This window comes from Phyllobates terribilis, unplaced genomic scaffold (genome assembly GCF_046119375.1).
Source record: "Phyllobates terribilis strain yellow unplaced genomic scaffold, ASM4611937v1 Scaffold_2__4_contigs__length_985480577, whole genome shotgun sequence".
NCBI classification, from domain to species: Eukaryota; Metazoa; Chordata; class Amphibia; order Anura; family Dendrobatidae; genus Phyllobates; species Phyllobates terribilis.
Genome location: NW_027362762.1, coordinates 854,857,340 through 854,878,037, shown reverse-complemented (window position 1 = coordinate 854,878,037; position 20,698 = coordinate 854,857,340). Strand labels below are relative to the sequence as shown.

General features: G+C 45.6%; 1 protein-coding gene across 1 annotated transcript; it reads right to left on the bottom strand.

Annotated features, from left to right (window-relative positions):
* Positions 1-436: 436 nt before the first annotated feature.
* Positions 437-6,305, bottom strand: CRYBA1 (crystallin beta A1). Its single transcript, XM_073670782.1, has 6 exons — positions 6,194-6,305; positions 4,452-4,513; positions 1,667-1,785; positions 1,422-1,563; positions 789-931; positions 437-699 (listed from the first exon to the last, which is right to left on the bottom strand). Exons 1-6 carry the CDS (start codon positions 6,222-6,224, stop codon positions 552-554), a joined length of 645 nt encoding a protein of 214 aa, XP_073526883.1. The 5' UTR covers positions 6,225-6,305; the 3' UTR covers positions 437-551.
* Positions 6,306-20,698: the final 14,393 nt, after the last annotated feature.

Here is a 20,698-nt window from a genome sequence, read left to right as displayed (position 1 = left end):
ACCAAGTGGCCAGTGTGAAAAGTGCAAGATTACTAATTATTAATAAATTATTATTATTATTTTTAATAAAGAAAATTTAATATTGTAAGTGGAACATTTTCTCATATCTTCTGCAAATGTAAATTTGTTATTCATCTTGTTATAAAAATTATTATATTACTTTTCATTGAATTTTGGCTCGAATATTCATTCCCACAATTAATAGAAGAAACTTGGCATTTGATACAGTGTCACAACATCATATGCTGCACATTTTAAGATTCTTACTTCTCAAGTACAAAGGCACTTTAAAACATATTTTTTTAGAATTGAAATAATGAAAGAACTGACATTTTCAGAGGGTTTTTTTTTTTTCAGAAGAACATTTATTTTTCATTTTTGCAGTCGGTACGATTAATAAATAATTTTCCCAACCTGCATTCACAGTACATTAAAAGTTTTCTGTATCCTCTATATTAGCAATAAAAGAGATTGGTAGCACCACAGAAAGCCTGTGAACGTCGACCGCTCGCAAACAAGGCAAGGGTAAGTGACAGGAGAGCCTGGACTCTTTATTGCTGGATGCGTCGGATAGACTGGATCTGGAAGGTCTGGGCATGAGAACCCCATTCTCTCCAGTGCTTGTATTCACCTCCATGGTGGTCGCATTCCAAAATGTACTGGTAGCCACGATAACCAGGATATTGATAGCACACCCAACTGCAATAGAAAGGCAGATCAAGGTCAAGAGTCAATTATAATTCTTTCCTTCAGCTTATACATATTGTGTCCTATTTCCATTCACTTACGCGCCACATTGAACCTTCATGGATCCAACTTCATTGTTGCCCCAGCCCATTGCCTGCAGAGAAGGATAGTCATCGCACATCTCCCACTGGCGTCCAATGAAGTTCTCTTTCTCAAAGATGACCAGTTTGGATTCCTTATGGTTCTGCAATTGAAACTGTAGATGTAAAGTGCAGAAATCATCAAATTTACAAAGAAAACCTGTTTATATTAGTACTCTCAAGACCTCTCATCCAGCCAAACCAGATCTCACACTTTGCACTGACGAGGGGCAGTACCCCGAAACACAGTCTCTGCAAATTGAGATTTTGGTTTTGGATATAATCCTAAGTCATGTGACAAGGCTTGTCAGAGAGTTGATATTGACTTTTAGGATTGCTAGTTCCTATAGGTGGCACTAGAGTTCTAGTCCTCTCCCTCTGTGAAGAGACAATTTACATATTTCCCAGAGGATCATTGCGGCTTAAAAGTCTCCTTACCTCGGCATATCAGGCTTGGCATATCACTCTCTGCAAGGAGAAACGTTACCCCTTGGATTCTACTCTCAAGACCGAAATTCACAACTTTGCCATATGTCAATTCTTTCTTGACAACACATCTATTTAGACTTTTTTTGCCAATTTATTTGCACTTACAGCAGAACAGATTGGGCGGAAAGACATCAAGCGTTCGATGTGATAGGCATTGCTGCCACTCCACGCATCCCAGCGAGGGTATTCTCCTCTCTCCAAGACAAACTGTTGACCACAGAAACTTGTGTGCTCATATCCAATCCAACTGTGTACATATGAATAAAGCCATGATCAAGTAATAAACTACTGTACATTGGAAAATGCATCTTCAGAAATCTTACAAACAAGTCATACACTCTCATACTTACGCTCCACATTCCACCTTCAAAGACCTAATATTATCAAAGCCGCACTCCATAATGTTTGCACAGGAGGAAGTAAATTCCATCCTTTTTCCTTGGAAATTTTCTTGGTCATATACTGTGATCTGCAAGAGAAATTTGTCTCATATCATGGGTATTGCATATAGGAGTCAAGCTTCATAAAACTTGGTTATCTTGGTTTCCATCACTCATGGACTACCAGTGGAAAATTCACAATGCATCACAGAAGTAGTCATATATTATGTGTAGTACAGCAGAAAATTTATTGTGAATATTTTAGGTCGAGTGGCCAAACATCGATGTATGCCGCTACTATGCCACAATGTATTTCAAATTAAGGAACTTATATTGCGATCCACAAAGTACCGCTACCTTGACAAGCAATTCACAACAACTAATTTTAATTTATTTTCTACTTGCTTGTCGTACTATCTTGCGAGTTGCAAGACAACTCCATTCACTTGCATTATGCTGGGATATAACAGTGGCGCAATCAAAGTCGCTGTGTAGCTCAAGCCTTAAGGGGAATTTAATAAGACTGGCATTTCATATACAAGTGAAGTAACATGGGCCAAGTTTAAAAGGAATCTGTCAGCAGGATTTCAGTCCCCAAACTCTTTTTATGTAGCTCTTTCAAAGACAAGTCTATCATACCTTTACATGGTCAGTCCATTCCTCTGTTACTGAGAAATCAGCTTTTGAATTGATATGCAAATGAGGCTGAAGAACAATTGTATATCAGACTCCTCTGTCACTCCAGCTCTATTCCCGGTCTCCTCCTGCTTGTCTGACAGCCTCTCTAAGGAGTCATCAGTCAAGCAGGAGAAGGCGGCTCTGGGTGGGGAATAGAGCTGGATTGACAGAGGCTTCAGATTTTCAGCCTCAGTTGCATATTAATTCAAATACTGTTCTCAGTAAGAGAGGAACGACCTGTCTATGCTAAAAGTATTGCTGGACTTGTCTTTGAAAGAGCTACATGTGCATATAAATACTGTAGTTTGGTGGGTGAAATCCGGCAGACAGATTCCCTTTACTTCTTAATAAATTTGGCGCATTGTTGGTTGTCCCTGTTCCACAAACTGAAATAGCTCATAGCTGGTGTAGATTTCCACTATAATTTTCGGTGTATATTATAGTAAAACTGTTAACCCATGGTTGACTCTGCTCCTCCTAGTAAAGAGGTTGTCTGGTCTAAAATGATGTCTGCAGTCACTCTATGTGACTGCAGAATTGTGAATCCTCGCAGCGCACGCGCTGCTCACTGTGAGGATTCCCTGGTGTCAGCGCCGGAACGGAAAGTATGCATTATGCATACTCCCAGCCAAAATCCAGCTAGACTGTTTCTGGTGCACTCAATACAAGTGTATTGCACTAGGCTGGAAACAGTTTAGTCGGATTCTTGCCAGGAGTATGCATATCGCATACTTGTCGACACATGACAGCTATTCCCGGCGCTGACACCAGCGAATCCTCGTAGTGCGCAGTATGTGCACTGGTAGGATTCACAAGTCACATGGAGTTTCTGCAGACTTGTCATTTTAGACTGGACAATCCCTTTAAGCCCCACCTATTTTTGCTAAAAAATGTTGAGTTGTATAAAATAAAAAAATAGCAAAATCACACCAAAATGTGCGATCTTTTCTGCCAAAATATTGTCCCAAATAGTTAAATAAGTCTCCGTAATTACAAAGCCTTAGTTGGCCCAACCGTAAAAAGGTTAGAAAAACATGGCTACTTATTTTTTTTGCCAATAACAGTGCCACTTCTTTCCATCGGTTATATGTGGTATCGATGCTCAGACCCATTCAAGTCAATAAAGTTGAGCTGCAATAACAGACAGAACTTATGGACATATGTGGCACTGTTTCTGGAATAAAGTAGACATTGGCCTCACTTGATTTAAAGGGAATATGTCACCAGGTTGTTATTGCCCCAGCAGAAAACAGCTTGATGTAGGGACAGAGACCTGATTCCACCGATATTTCACTTACTGCTCTGCTAGCTGCAGTTTTGATAAAATCCCTGTTTTATATGATGCAGATCTAGCAGTTCTCTGAATGCTGAGTGCTGTATAACCCCGCCCACACCACTGATTGGTAGCTTTACACTGTGCATAGGCAGAAAGCTGCCAATCAGTGGTGGGGGTGGTGTTATACAGAGCTCATGAATATTTAGGACTACATGGCAGCAGGTTTACTAGTCCTGTAGTGATAATATCCTGCAGATAAAACAGTGATTTTTTCAAAACTACAGCAAGAAGCCAACTAAGTGATACATCACTGGAATCATGGTCTCTGTCTCTACACAATGCTTATCTCAGATTAGGTGACAGATTCCTTTTAATTAGTAATGAGTGTAAACTGTGGGGGTCTAATATTCCTGTTGGTAACTATTGTTGTTGTGTTATAATAATACAGATATGTGATTAGTGAAGTTTATAACTTGCTTTTTCTTTGTGGTTCTTTCCTACTTTAGTCAGATAAGAATGATGAATGGTTATTTTGTTTCACCAGTCTTATGTTTTTTTTTTGTTCTTGGTGCCAAACATAAGAAACTAGTTGAGTCACTGACAAGAAATACAATAAATAAACCAAGTCCCTCTTTTTAGTCATTTTTGGTAATGCTCTACTATAACATGATCTCCTCATTGGAACCAGTTCAGGATAAAATACAGATACTGAGGCATATAATCTACGTTCAGTCACAGTATTGTATTTTACTTTCTACATAACTATGTTATTGTTATCCTATGTAAGCAATCATTGGATACCTTCCAGGGTCCCAGAGGAACGGGAAGCGGGTTAGTTTGGGCCATTTTTTCAGAGGTGATGTCTTCTTGAAAAAAAGGAAAATATATCATAATCTAAACAATGAAATAGTCTAGTGATCAGAAAACTTTTATTACTATTCGGTCCAGAAGTAAAATTTTAGGGCAGCCTTAAATGACCGGTGTAACCTTAAAAGTATGCACATGATAAAGAACTACTTACTAAAGGTAACGTTTTAAGCACAAGAAAATAAACTTAATACATAAGCGAACCCAAACTACTCAGCAATTCTCTACTCTGGCTTACTGAGATAGATTCCCAAAAAGGAGAACCCATCTGTGAAGTCATTTGTTTGTTTGTTTTTTGAAGTTACTTTTCTTTTTTATCTTGTGATTTTCTTTGCCTTTTTTTAGGTCAAATTTTTCAAAATAGCGCACGCAAAATAAAAGAGGGTCTGTATTTTTTAACTTTAAATTTTTTTGCATCTTTTTAACTCAAAAAGTCATCTTGTTTCCTAAAATGGTGCAAAAATGTCAACATAACTTGCATTTATAAAATCACTATAGGGATGGACTGGAGTACATTTGTGACAAATTTTACACATTTTCAAAAATTTGCAAATGATGTATCTGCTAAAAACATCTGGAGATCCTAAACCTCACCCACAATGGCAAACAAAAAAGCGAAACAAAACAGGTAAACACATATTAAATAAACTTTGAAAAAGAAAAAATTGGCACAAATGAAAAATGAGCAAAAAACACCAAAAACTAGCCAAAAAAAGGGCGCAAATGCACTAATGTATTGGCCCAATATATTCCAATGGGACACATGGACAGGGTTGGCCTTCAAAAAACATCGACTTTTATCTGAAAATGCATTATTTTCCTTTCAAGCACCATCCCGCCCAATGTGGGCTGCATTATTGAAACAAAATTGAAATATCTAAAAATATGCATATATTATTAATTTAAAAATAAACCTTCTGAACCAACGCATTCTAAACTTTCCGTTTGGAATATTTTTTGGGTTACATTTCAAATCAAGATTTATATTATGGAACCACAGATGTATACTTTTTAATGAAATCAGTTGCAAACAAGGATCCATCTATAGAATGATTCAGTATATTTATTCCATAGCAGGTTGTGAGTTTGAAATCAACCCATGTGTACTGTCAACTTCTATATGCGAAATCTCCTTGACTGTTGTCCTTCTCCCGCAAAATACAATCCCCAAGAACATCTGTAACATTCAACGGTAATTCCAAGAAAAGATAAAAATGTCCAGCTTCATCTAAAATAAAAGATATATTTATTTCATCTTAATTAAAATCCATAATAGATATGTTAAAAAAACAATGCGTTTTGAAGATGGATTTTAGCTAAAATGAAATAAACACATCTTTTATTTTGGATTAAGCTGGACATTTTTGTCTTTTCCTGCAATCAAGCCATTCATCAACACGCAGAAGTGAACGTCCAAGCTCTCCATCTACGACACATAGGAAGTGAGTGAGCTGATTCTTTTTCTTCCTATTTTTGCTTTAACTTTCAAGTCCTTGTAACCATCTTGTAAGAGAAGAACAATTATCATGTATATTTTATGATTCCATGCTCAAGATGTAACCATTATAAGTAGTCGTTATACAAACCATTACCTAAAAGTTGACTTATATTCCACTATACTGTTCTCTATGCAAAGAACTTTCAGAACTGGTTCTCCATCAGTGACATGGACTCACCTCGCTCAGTCTGAACTGTGGGAATCTCCATCTGGCACTTGCCTACTCCAAATGACCTAGCTTCAGGGTTTATATAGAAAGCTAAAGTACAGATCTTAATGCCAACTTTTTGCCCAGTGTCAGCATTACACTGTCAGTGCTATTGTCCCCTCTGATCCCAGCCCCTTGTCTGAGTCTCTGCCCTGCACAATGTACATTTCTGTCTGCATGATTGAGCCTTCTGGCAATGACTTCATTTCTCTACTGCACCCTTCTGCCAGAGAGAATATATAGTAAACTAAGCACCATTTCCTAGTGGAAATGCCTTCATTTTTTAGGTTTATTCAGGAATCAAAGGCTAATAATTACAGGTTACACAATCTGTCCCTTTTTGGCAAAATTCTTCAAGAGTGAACCTGGAGTTTTGCGTAATGCACACATTTACCTTCGTGGATGTGCCCGCACTCACATCTAATCACCCCTCTTTCGAACAATATTCAAATCATTAAAGGGATTGTCTGGGACTAATATATTGATGACCTACTCATAGGATTAGGTCATCAATATTAGACCAGTGGGGGTCCGATGCCAGGCATCCCCACCCAATAGCTGTCATCTGCATTGGTTGTGGCCAGCTGTAAACAATGTTCAGAGTTAAAAAATAGAACTTTCTACAGTGACTGGTAACTGCTCCTGGCTACTTACACTTTATTGGCCATTTGCTTGAATACGAGATAAGGCACAGTACTTGGGAACAGCCATTAAAGGGGTTTTCCCATGAACCAAAGTTCATTTTAATCAATGTCTGTGTCTGACCGTGTATGGAACATGGTCTGAACATACCACAGCTCCTGGGCAGGGAAGGAAGCAAAAGAGTATACAGACATTACAGCACTGGGATCACAGATGATTCATTTTGTGAAGTAAAATATTGTTTAAAAACAGGCAGTGAAATGTTTTACCTCACAAAATGAATCCTCTGAGATCCCCAGCTGAAATGTCTGTATACTCTTTCTCTTTTGCTTCCTCCCTTGCCTAGGAACTGTGGTATGATAAGAACGTGTTTCGTACACGGTCAGACACTGCCATTGATTTTAATGAACTTTAGTTCATGGGAAAACCCCTTTAAGTAATGTATTAAGCCACACTGCTCCAGTTCAGTACACTGTTTACATGGGTTATGAGTGGAGCGGATGACAGCTGATCGTGAGGGTGCCAAAAGTCATTCCCCCCACTGTGATTGTTTATATATAATATATATATGTTGTGGTGCAGCGGCATTGCTATAATGATCTAGTATGTCTGTTTATGCTATTTCCTCCCCCTCAGCTGACTGGTCACATGACTGTGACATCACACAGGTCCTTTTGCACAACGGAAGGTCTGGACACGTGACTGTGAGATAAGCACAGGTCCTGTGGCTGTTTCTATAGGATATAAAAACCCTGGTAATTTGGGACAGGTGTGTGCAGTGGTGCAAGGGGTGTGATAGGCGTGAGGCCTGTTCCCCGTGTGTGTGGCACCGTGTGAGGCCTGGTGAGGCCTGATGAAGCTTGGTGGACTCCTGGAGGGTGAAGCCTGGGTCTTGTGACTGGACGCCAGTAAGCCTTGGAGGGCCAGAGGCTAGAGACCCCATCTGGGAAGCAGTAAAGCCACAGTGGTGGCGGAACCAAACTGACGGAAGCAGCCATAAGCCGGCAAAGGTAAAAACACGGCTTATATGGACATTGATATGGACATTGTTATTATTACCTTGCGAGAAGGCTGTAACTAGAGCCAAGTGGGCCGGTCTGCCACTTGAGGCTCCTGGACATTATATGTGTGTCAGTGGGCCACGGAGTTGGACCCGGAAATAAGCGGTTTATGAAGTGCAATAAACTGCTGAGTTGAGAAATACCGGAAAAGACTTTGCGTATGTGCTTTGATTTACCCGCTGCAGCGATTATCCCCCATTATGATAACTAGCGCTGCCTTACATGTGGTTCGAGAGTGCGGGCAACAGCAGTCTGGTTGCTGGGGGCAACTGCAGTCTGGTTGCTAGGGGCAACTGCAGCCCGGTTGCTAGTGGCAACGGCACAGGTCGACGAGTGTGGTAAAGCATCTGGCTGCAACTCGGCGGGGTTGCGAAGATTGGTGTCGCACTCAAACCTGGTTTGCTGTGGCTCGGCGGGGCTCACAAAGTTAAAGCATCTGGCTGCAACTCGGCGGGGTTGCGATGATTGGCGTCGCTCTCAAACCTGTTTTGCGGTGGCTCGGCGGGGCCACGAAAATTTTTTCGGGGAGAGCGGTATAAAGTCTAGTGTGTCCCGCGATGGCCAGGAATGGTGCAGTATCTCCAGACGGAATGGAGAAGGGGTTAGAGGACCGTGTGCAATCGCTCTTTGGCATAACAGAGTGTCCTGAAGATATGCAGGAGCTGATAAAGATGGCTGTGAAAGGAGCAGCAAATGAGTGTGAAGCTGTTGAGCGATTAAAGTGCCTGTCAAAAGCACAGCAGCAGGCATTTGAGAAAATACAGCAACAGGACATGGTGCAGGAACGGCAGGAGCTGTTGGCACCATATAGAATGGCGGCAGTGGACCATTCTATGGACTCTCCGGGGGCACTAGTATTGTCCCAGAGTGCCCGGGGAGGTGGTAAGAGCTGTTGTGAACTCGGTCCTAAGACTATTGCTGTTTTTTTTTGTGAAAATTCCCCTACAGGTGTGGGTGTCCAAAAGGGGGCGGAGTCTCAAAAGGGGGCGGATTTTCACAAGAGCATGGAGGGTAGAAAACTTAAAATTGTTACTGGTGGTGGGTTGGTACCCCCTAAAAATGACAAATTGACCGTTGATAACGGGGTGACTCCAGTGGAGGGGGTTGACGTCAAGGTGGGAGGTGACCTGTTAGTCCACAACACCAGGTGGAGTGACACAGACCCCATAGCTGACGGTGACACTACGGAAGTAGAAGGAGAGGTCAGTCAGGAGGGGCTAGACGAGGTGAGGAAGTCCCCATCTCGTAGACGGCGCAGGGGCCACAAAAAGGTTGCTCCTGTGGTCTTGACTAAAAGTGAAAATAAAGAAAATGTAATGGTGTGTGCCATTGTTTCAAGGGTGGATCCTCTTTTAGAAGAAGAGGAGGTGACGTTGCCAGTAGCAACCTCCGATACAGAAGAGGAGGTGAACGAGGAAGTTAATCAATGGAAGGAAATGTTCCTGGAAATTAAGGAGTACCGGCGCAAACTCAAGGAGGAGGTTTTGCAGTTGAAACTTGAGAAGGAGGCGCGGCCGGATGGAGTTTCTGGACGTGATCAGGAACTAGAACGACTGCGCGAACAGTTCAACCAGGAGCTGTGTGACTCCAAAAAGGGGTATGGTGAACTCATGAGGGAGCTGCAGCAATTCCAGGACCAAGTAAAGCCTCTAATGCAGGAGAAGGAGCGGCTGGAGGACTCTCTGTACCAGCGAGACCGGGAGCTATCCACCCTGAAAGAGGCAGAAAAGAGGCATGAAAAGTTCAGTGAGGAACTGCAACAACTGAAGAGAGATTATGAGGAACTCCTCAAGGTTAAAGTAAAACTAGAGGAGGATAAGGCGGATGCAGAGCACGGGCGCCAAGTGGTTGAGACCACCCTGCAGGACACCCGTGCTGAAAATGGTGATCTCCGCGGAAAGACCCTAGGTCTGGAAGCTCAGGTGAAGGAGCTACAGATGTCCTGTCATACTCTCCAGAGGGCAGAGACGTGCCTTAAGGAAAGGCTCAGCAAGATGGAAGCTGAGCGGGAAAAGATGGAGGAGTCCATCGGAGAAGCCACAGACCAGGGCCAGGAGTTGGTCGCTGGTGATGGGAAGTATGAAGCAGATACCTCCTCGAGTGATGTGAGCTCGGATGATTCGGTGGATGTAGGAGCCGAGATCAAGGAGCTCAAGGAGTTGCTACAAGCCCAGTGGACGCAAGAGAAGCTTGAGAGACTGGCTATTGAGAACCGAGTGGGCGCATTGGAGACAGAGAGGTCTGAGGGAACTCTACTGTTGAAGGAGCAGTTGAAGCAGGAAGAGCTTCAGAGACGGGCCGCTGAGAGGAGAGTGGCGGAACTAGAGGAAGAAGTTTCCGGGCTCAAAGGTCGCCTGATAGTGTCACTCAGTGAACGAGGCCTCCTGGGAGAAGGGTAAAGGCAAACAAGGGACACTCACTCCCTTAGACCAGGAGAAGGTGGACCTGAGGAGAGCTAAGAGAGTGTCAACAAATGATCGTTTGGAGACCACTGGTGAGACCGAAACAGCTCGGTACAAATGCCTCATAGATGTACCTGAGGATTTGACGGAAGAATGCACCAGTGAGTCCGTGCATGACCAGTTTAAGAAGGCCGTGGGAGCCTGTAAGGTGTACTCGACCTCAGAAGCTAAACAGCTGGTGGTCCTGTCCACGACCGAAGTCACAGTGAAGAGGGTGGCGATCCTAAGTGACATACATTGGCGATGTGTTCGCACGAAGCGGTTTCTCCGGTTGGAGACGGAACAAGCCGCCAGACAACTGGAGCTGATGAGAAAAGCTCACAGTCTGCGGGAAGAGGTCATCCGGGTGCCTCATGTTCTGGTGAGCAAGCTCGTTCGGAGAAATGGTCGAGACATGCAGATGACGGTCAAGAAGTCTGGTGTGGTGAGAGTAAGCAGTCCACGGGATCGTCAGGACTGGATACCAGATGAAGACGGCATGGTGTCATTCTCCGCTGTAGGAAAGGAGGAAAATCTTGCATATATACGTATGCTGGTGGAGTACCGAGTGACCTACCTGCGAGAGGTAGAACAGCTGAATCTCGCTAGACTGCGAGTGGATAGACAGCATCATCTGAGCAGCAGAAGATGGCAGACGTCTAGAAGTTGTGAGACCAGACAGAGAAAGGGCCCCCTAAATAGCAGAACAGCTACAGCTGAAGTTAGTGACCTTTCAAGATGTCCTGAGAGTGGTTGGCGTGGGTTTAGAGGTAGTGAGACCTCCAGTAACTCAGGGTTGAGAGGCCCATACAAACGACCCAATAGAGTACGGAGTCAAACTGGACCTTAGATACCAGGGCATGTGAGTCGCACTGCTGTATTGACCGCTGGGAGCGGGGGAGACCTGACAGGGTTTCAACTGACCGCTGGGAGCGGGGGTGGTCTGATAAGTTTACGACCCGGAAATGTGACCTGATGAAGTCAGTGACAATGACAGATGGTAGGTCCCTAAGGGATGGGCTAATGTCGTTGACTAATGTTCCAGGGGCTGAGCAGCGCAATTGTCCAGTAAATGGTCTCTGTGTGAACTGTGGGTTATAAACTGTTGTGTATATTATGTGTTCAACCCCACAAGTTTGAACAGAGGGGGGAATATGTGGTGCAGCGGCATTGCTATAATGATCTAGCATGTCTGTTTATGCTATTTCCTCCCCCTCAGCTGACTGGTCACATGACTGTGACATCACACAGGTCCTTTTGCACAACGGAAGGTCTGGACACGTGACTGTGAGATAAGCACAGGTCCTGTGGCTGTTTCTATAGGATATAAAAACCCTGGTAATTTGGGACAGGTGTGTGCAGTGGTGCAAGGGGTGTGATAGGCGTGAGAGGCGTGAGGCCTGTTCCCCGTGTGTGTGGCACCGTGTGAGGCCTGATGAAGCTTGGTGGACTCCTGGAGGGTGAAGCCTGGGTCTTGTGACTGGACGCCAGTAAGCCTTGGAGGGCCAGAGGCTAGAGACCCCATCTGGGAAGCAGTAAAGCCACAGTGGTGGCGGAACCAAACGGACGGAAGCAGCCATAAGCCGGCAAAGGTAAAAACACGGCTTATATGGACATTGATATGGACATTGTTATTATTACCTTGCGAGAAGGCTGTAACTAGAGCCAAGTGGGCCGGTCTGCCACTTGAGGCTCCTGGACATTATACGTGTGTCGGTGGGCCACGGAGTTGGACCCGGAAATAAGCGGTTTATGAAGTGCAATAAACTGCTGAGTTGAGAAATACCGGAAAAGATTTTGCGTATGTGCTTTGATTTACCCGGTGCAGCGAGTATCCCCCATTATGATAACTAGCGCTGCCTTACAATGTATATATATATATATATATATATATATATATATATATATGTCACAAACCGATCGGAGCCACGTGCCCCTGATCCTTCCTCACAATTTCCGTGAGTTCCGGGTTTAGGATAATGTAAAGCGAGCTTATAAATTTTATATATTTATTTACTCCAAAGAGCGATGCTAGGTACAATATATACAAGCGGTTGCAAGATATATATATATACAGTAGTCAGACAAATACAGTAAGGAAGCAGTAATACGATACAGTAAAATTAAAAGGAATAAAAGTGAATATACCACACTTTCATCTAAGGTCTCTGGACTAGTGTTGAGCCACCCCCGTAGTGTTCGAGTTCGGTTCGGTTAGTCAAACACCCGTGTGTTCGCCGAACTGTTCGTCGAACACCTTCGAACACCGTTAAAACCAATGGCAGGCAAACAAAAACACATAGAAACACATAGAAAACACCTTCAAAGGTGTCCAAAAGCTGACAAACTGCTCAGAAGACATAACTAACACATGGAAAAGTGACAAGTACATATAGTCATGCGAAAAGAAAAGAGGTGGAGGAATAAAAGGAGGGGGAGACACAGATATAGGCATGTCATGCCCTTCTAAAATCCAAAAAGTGAGAAGCCAACACGGCTAGTCCGTTCCTGCCCGTGCCACCTCCGTGTCGCCGGTTTTGTGCCAGAGCCGCGGTGGACCCTGACGGCCAGCCCCCCTCTCCCAATACTGGTGCCTGTCCGCTGGTGGGTCGAGCGAGCCCCCCTGTGGTGGAGGCAGCTCTAAGCTTTTTAATTTAAATTGTCTCTCTAATTTGAATGAATACACTTTAAATCCTTTTACAAGGATTTATTGGAGGGCAAGTCTCATGCCAGCAGCTGCGTAATTCCAGCTCCAGTAGCATCCACTAAAGCTGCTGCAGTTAAAAAGCTTTTATAAGGATCGAGCTCGGCTGTCCACCGCAAGGCATCCTACCGCCAGTCCCAGCCCCTATGCCTTGGGGTGCCTCCTGATGCTCTTCACTGAGTATCCCGTGGTCCCGAAGCATTTCCTTTGAAAAAATTAAGTGTCCAAACTACAGGTGGTGTAGCTTGCTTAACAACCGGGATAATCCGCTGACTAGCAGACACTGCTACTAGGCACAAAGTATTTCCTGGGCTAGATGCAGTTAAAAATTTGTAATTAGATACTCTCGTTGGATGCTGAGAAAGCATTCCATAGAGTCTCCTGGCACGCCATATATTATTCTCTTAAAAAGCTTGGGGTAGGGGTCTAGGGGACCCTTTTATAGCCAAAATCACGGCCCTGTATCGCAATACGTCACTTAGGCTGAAGATAAATGGAACTGTAGCATCCTGAGGGTTCGGTTGCTACAGAGGTATTGCACCTCACCCAGAGGTGTGATATCTCACTCTCAGGTAAGGATGGAGTGTGGATCAGGACCCGACACCTGCATGCATTACACCACATTGCTGTGGGGCAGAGCGACCAATATGCCCCTGAGATGGGCACGACAGTCCCTGTCCCTGGCTGGAGTGGGGGGAGGGAACACTGAGGAAGGGGAACCCTGTAGTGCAGGAGCAGGGAGGAAGCAGTTCCTGGGTGCATTGAGAAGGGAGTATAAAAGTTGGGCACCATCTTAGTTCAGTGAAGAGAAGTCTGAGCAGAAGTGACAGGGAACAGGGGCTCTGCATGAGCTCTGCTCCGGAGGCGGGCCTAGTAACAGAGGCCCAGGCCTGGAAGAGGGAGAAGGAAGGAAGAGGAGCGGAGAAGGCTCCAGGAACGAGAAACGAAGGGATCCCAGGGGTGCAGACGGGCGAGTCGCCACCGCACGCCCGAATCCACCTGCGTGGAGGGGTCAGGCCAAAGGGGGAGACCGGTCCCCGAAACTTGTGGAGGCGGGAAACGACCCTCAGCTAGAAACCGGAGGCTGTGACATTTTATGTGGCGCAGCCCCTCGCTACACCCGCTAGGAAGGCACCACATAGGGTCAGGGAAACTGGCGCCAAGTTTACCAAGAGGAGGCCCGAGGCAACCGGACAGAAGGGTTGGTAAGAAAGGCCAGACAAAGGACACACAAAGGGGGTCCTGTGAAGCGCTCCAAAGTTATCTAGGAGTTGTCTGAGCCCCTCACCTGGTGAGCACAGTACGACGTGGGCAGCCCTTACCTGCAGAAGTGGTCTGGATAATAAGAACTGTGAGTAAAGGCCCTGGACTGCATCACTGACTCCGTGTCGTTACTGCTGCTGCCCTGCACCATCACCCCCATCCTCCGCATACACTGCCCTGAGGCTATACTCCTCCCGTGGGGAGTTATGCTACGCTCTGCTGCACCCACAACACCAGCCTCAGCGGTCTGCCCTGCAGCGGCGGTTCACTCTGACCGCAATCCACGTGTGGCGTAGTCGGACATTTAAACATCAAAACCACATAAATAGTTCCGCCACTGGTTTGACCACCCTGAGCCACGGAACCGTGTCGCCGCCACGGAGACTACAACCACCAGCATCCACCAAAAAGGGTCCGGCCCCGGGTGTCCCAAGGCCCAGGGGGCGCGTCAGAACATTTTCATCACCTTTCATAATCACCAATGGGACAAGGCAGGGATGTCCTCTGTCCCCTCTCTTATACATCCTAGTGACGGAGCACCTGCTCTCATCAATTCGCCATAACCCCAATATTAGGTGGATTGAGGTGGGAGGCACCGAGTAGTGCTCTCTATTTGCTGATGATGTCCTAGTATATATCACTCATTCACATATATCCATCCCTGCTGTTATGGCTGAAATAGATCACTTTGTTACATGGTCAAATTTTAAATTCATGCAGTGAAGTCTGAGGCCCTCGATGTCTCCCTCCCCAAATCCATACAGGATTCCATCCAGTCCAACTTTCCCTTTGCCTGGCCCTCACAGGGTATCAAATACTTAGGAATTCCTATTCATAGAGACCTCCCCCGTCTATGTTATCTTAATTTTGGGCCATTTATTGAACAACTCCATACAGACCACGGTTGGCAAGTTAGAACTGTAAGATTCACTACGTGAACCACTGGTGTTTTGTGGAAAAGCACATGTACACTGTGTTCCAAATTATTATGCAAAAAGTGTTTAGGAGTGATAAGGGAAGAATTTGTTTGTTTGTCAGTTAAACTCATTGATGGTGATGTGTGTCAGGGCTCTTTATATCACTGTAAGCAATTGCAGACACCTGTGCTAATTAGTTTGGCAGGTGTGTCCAATGAAAGGCAAGACTACTTAAGAAGGCTGTTCCACATTATTAAGCAGCCTACATTTTCTGCCAAAATGGGAAAGAAAAAGGATGTGTCGGCTGCTGAGAAGCAACAAATTGTGGAGTGTTTAGGTCAAGGCATGACTACAATCAACATTGTGCGATGATCAGGATGAAGTGTCTTGGCAATCAAGAAGTATGTAGCTGATTCACAGTACACACGTGTGCGTGCTGATAAGGGCAAATTGAGGACTCTTTCCTACAGGTAATTACGTCAGGTTAAAAGAGCAGCGGCAAAAAAGCCTTGTCATAGCAGCAGACAAGTTTTTGAAGCTGCTGGTGCCTCCAACGTCCCCCGAACAACAAGATGCAGGGTCCTTCAGAGGTTTGCAGCTGTGCGTACGCCATCCTGTCGACCTCCTCTATCCACTGCACACAAGCAGAAACGGCTCCAGTGGGCCAAACATTACATGAAGACTGATTTCAAAACTGTTTTGTTCACGGATGAGTGCCGTGCAACGCTCGATGGTCCAGATGGATGGAGTGGAGGATGGCTGGTTGATGGACACCCCACGCAAACACGGCTACAGAGCCAACAAGGAGGAGGTGGAGTAATGTTTTGGGCTGGAATCATGGAGAGAGAGATTGTCGGCCCCTTTAGGATCCCTGAAGGGGTGAAGATGAACTCCATAATGTATGTAGAGTTTCTCTAACAGCACTTCCTGCCATGGTTCAAGAAGAAGAACCGTGTATTCCACAGCAAGATCATTTTCATGCATGATAATGCACCGTCTCATGCTGCACATAACACATCTGCAGCTCTGGCTGATATGGGCATAAAAGGGGACACACTTATGCTGTGACCCCCATGCTCCCCTGACCTCTACCCCATTCAGAACCTCTGGAGCATCATCAAAAGGAGTGTCTATGATGGCGGGAGGCAGTTCACATCTAAGCAACAGCTCTGGGAGGGTATTCTGTCCTCATGCAAAACAATTGAAGCAGAAACCATCCAAAACCTGACAAATTCAATGGACGAGAGAGTTCAGAAGCTCCTTTCGAACAAGGGGTCCTATGTGCAAATGTAACATCACCTAGAATAAAGTTTTGAGTTGAAAACTGTTTGATTTCAGTTTCTAATAACCTGCTAATGCTTATAATTTCAAAAATGACTATTTTTTTGGTCTTTATTAAAATGAAAAGGTTGATCGAAAAGTGTGGGGGATCTAAGAGTGTGGCAACCCAGTAGTCAGGATTACTTCGAATTCTGACAATCTGAGGGTCATGTTGCAGGTAGTGCAGCAAGAAGGCACTTATGTGTCTTGCGCATCTCGGAGCCCCAAAATTATTTTCCGGGCTAGATGCAGCTAAAAATTATTATTAATTTTAAATCTGGTGGAGCTTAGTATAGATGGCCTAATAGAATCAGTACTACACACTGCTACAAAGCCCAAATTATTTTCCAGCCAAGATGCAGATAAACATGATTAGTAATTTTAAATCTGGTGGAGCTTAGTATAGATGGCCTAATAGAATCAGTGCTGCACACTGCTATAAAGCCCAAATTATTTTCCAGCCAAGATACAGATAAACATGATTAGTAATTTTAAATCTGGTGGAGCTTAGTATAGATGGCCTAATAGAATCAGTACTGCACACTGCTACAAAGCCCAAATTATTTTCCAGCCAAGATACAGATAAACATGATTAGTAATTTGAAAGCTTAAAACGGTTGGTGAGGTGATTTTAACCAATCATCAAGCTTTTACTCTCCCCAGGATGACACAGGGGTAGAAAAGTCGTTTTGGATCCATGATTTGTTCATCTTTATGAACGTGAGTCTGTCTACATTATCAGTGGAGAGCCGCGTGCGCTTATCTGTCAGCACACCACCAGCAACGCTGAACACACGTTCAGACAGAACGCTGGCTGCGGGGCATGACAAGATCTCCAAGGCGTAAGTGGCTAGCTCCGGCCATTTATCCAGATTGGAAGCCCAAAAAGAGCTAGGGTCTAGTGACACAGTCATGGCTTCAATGTTTACTTGGAGATACTCCTGTACCATCGTCTCTAGGCGTTGACTATGTGTCAGACTTCTTGTCTCCTGTGGCCTTGCAAAGGATGGGCTAAAAAAGTGGTGAAATGATTCCGCAAAATTGATGTTACCAGCAGATACTGTGTTTCTGTTACGGTTTGAGTGCTGAACACTCGACGGTCCCACGGTTGGCAAGTTGGAACTGTGAGATTCACTACGTGCACCACTGGTGTTTTGTGGAAAAGCACATGTAAGATTCTGCAACAGTCTCTGCTGATACTCCTGCATGCGTGCATCCCTTTCTATGGCAGGAATAATTTCTGCAAATTTACTTTTGTACCGGGGATCTAACAGTGTGGCAACCTAGTAGTCAGGATTATTTCTAATTCTCACAATTCGGGGGTCATGTTGCAGGTAGTGCAGCAAGAAGGCACTCATGTGTCTTGCGCATCCAGGAGCACCAAGTCCCCGTTGTGTTGGTGGCGAGGTAACAATCATGCTTCCTTCCTCTGTCCTCTCCCCCCAACCTCGCACAACAGAAATGTGATCAAGGTCTCCCTCATCTGATGAGTCTTCCATCAGTTCGTCCTCCACTTCTTCCTGGGCTCCTGCACCTTCCTCACTAGTTTGGCTGCTACCATGCGCCCTGGTAAAACCATCTCCCCCACCCTCACATGCCTGCCGCCTTTGTGCTGCCGACCGTCTGGACCTTGCAGATGTTAGCCCTTCCGCATACAACTCCTCCTCTACTTCCTCCACCTCCTCTTGTGCCACCACCTGACTCCGAATTCTGTTTAACATGTGCTCCAGCATGTAAATCACTGGAATAGTCATGCTCATAATGGCATCGTCAGCACTAAACATCTTCGTCGCCATTTCAAAACTGTGCAGAAGGGTGCATAGGTCCCTGATCTGAGACCACTCCTCCAGCGTGATTTGCCCCACCTCTGGATCTCGTTGGCCCGGGCTATACATCAGAACGTATTGCACCAGGGCTTGTCGCTGCTGCCACAGTCGTTGCAACATGTGCAGAGTTGAATTCCACCGGGTAGGCACATCGCATCTTAGCCGGTGAAGTGGCAGGCCCAACGACTTCTGTAGAGATGTAAGTCGCTGAGCTGCGGGATGCGAACGGCGGAAGTGAGCACACAGCGACCGTGCCCTCTGCAGAAGGCCATCTAGTCCGGGATAGTGGGCTAAAAATTGCTGGATAACCAGGTTCAACACGTGAGCCATACAAGGCACGTGTGTGACATTGCCCCGGCGAAGGACCGCACCCAGGTTTGCAGCATTGTCACACACGGCCTTCCCTGGTTTCAGGCCAGTGGAGACAACCATTCATAAAATTGGTTCTCCAGAGCTGACCACAACTCCTCAGCTGTGTGACTCACATTTCCCTGACATTTCAAAGTAAAAACCGCCTGATGACGTTGAGCCCTACTGCCAGCATAGTAAGGAGGTGTGCAGGATCCCTTCTGCGCAGTTAGAAAGCTTGTGGCATGACCAGACAGGCTTTGGGTGCAGGTGGAGGACCGAGAGGAGGTTGAGGAGGCAGAAGCAGTGGAGGAACTTTGAGATAAAGAGGTTTGACGCACAACCCGTGGGGACGGCAAGACTTTGACAGCAGCCCCTTGTCCTGCTGTCACCATAGTTACCCAGTGCCCAGTCAGCGACATGTAACGCCCCTGTCCATGCCTACTCGTCCAAGTGTCTGTGGTGAAATGCACCCTGTCACACACAGAGTTTCTCAAAGAAGCGGTGATGTTGTGTGCGACATGCTGGTGGAGCGCAGGCACAGCTTTCTTTGAGAAGTAGTGCCGACTGGGCATCTGGTACTGGGGCACTGCGACGGACATAAGGTCTCAAAAATCCTCTGTGTCCACCAGGCAGAAAGGCAGCATTTCTGTAGCCAAGAGCTTGCAGATGGTGAAATTCAACCTCTTAGCTTTCTCATGGCTAGGAGGAAATGGTCTTTTACTTGTCCACATCTGAGGGACCGAGGGCTGGCTGTTGTGCTTAGACGGGGTTGAGTAGGGTGTCCCCGGCAAACTGCCGGTCTGTGAGGAAGATGCAGGCGGACATGTTAGGTTGCCTTGATCCAAAGGTGGTGCTATCGATGTCGGACAGCGCTCAACACCAGCTGGTGTTACCACCTCCAAAGAAAATGATGACCTGCCAATCACGCTGGCTGTTGCGGGTAAAGAGGTGGCAGGTCTGCGTCCCAAAACAGGTGTGACTGCTGTCCCCCCAGTCACAGAGGATGAAGAGGCCGCAGATGCACAAGATGTGGCAGACGGTGGTTGGCCCGGCCGGCTAGGCCGCATTGTAGCACAGTGAGCTTCCCACTGCAACTTATGCTTCATGTTCATGTGCCGGTTCATGCATGAAGTACTCAAACTATGTATTTTTTGGCCTCTACTTAGCTTTTGCTGACAAATGTTACAGATAACACGAGTTGGGTCATCTTTATCGATCTGAAAAAATGCCCAGGCTATGCAAGGCTTAGCACCCATGCGACCTGAAGAGCCACCACGACTTGTGGTGAGAGGCAGAGTTGTGTTTGAGGATGCAGTTGTTGACGTGCTTCCAGTACTACATCTCTGTCCAGGAAGGCGCAACCTGACCTCGTCGTCACTAGCATTCTCCTCCACCTCCTCTGCTGACCTCATCTCTTGGCTGACTGTGGGTTGACAGTAAGTGGGATCTCAAACCTCATCATCATCACCCTGTGTGTTATCACACCCGTCGTCCTCAGAGCCAACCTGTTCCTGCCCTGACAAAAAACTAAAGTTGTCGCTCCAATCAGGTATTTGAGTCTCATCATCGTCTTCCTCATTGTCTCCACCAACAGGAGTTACAGTTTGGGAGTGAGGGTCTACATTATGGTCAGAACCTTCTGCGTCTGGTCCTGGATCCGACTCATAAAGATTCTGGGCATCAGTGCAGATCATTTCCTCGCCTGGATTCACAGAAGCGCTGGAGCCGACCTCTGATTCCCAGGCTATAGTATGAGTAAACAGCTCTGCAGACTCAACCATCTGTTCTACCTCATACTCAGACAGGCAGCTGGAGATTTGGGAGCTGTGAGGAAGCAAGTGCGATTGGGGTGACACCTCTGAGGACTGGAGTATTTGTGATGTTGAAGTTGATGTGGAGGAGAGCCCACTTAAAGGAGCACTTGATATCCGTTGAAGCACTTGCTGTTTT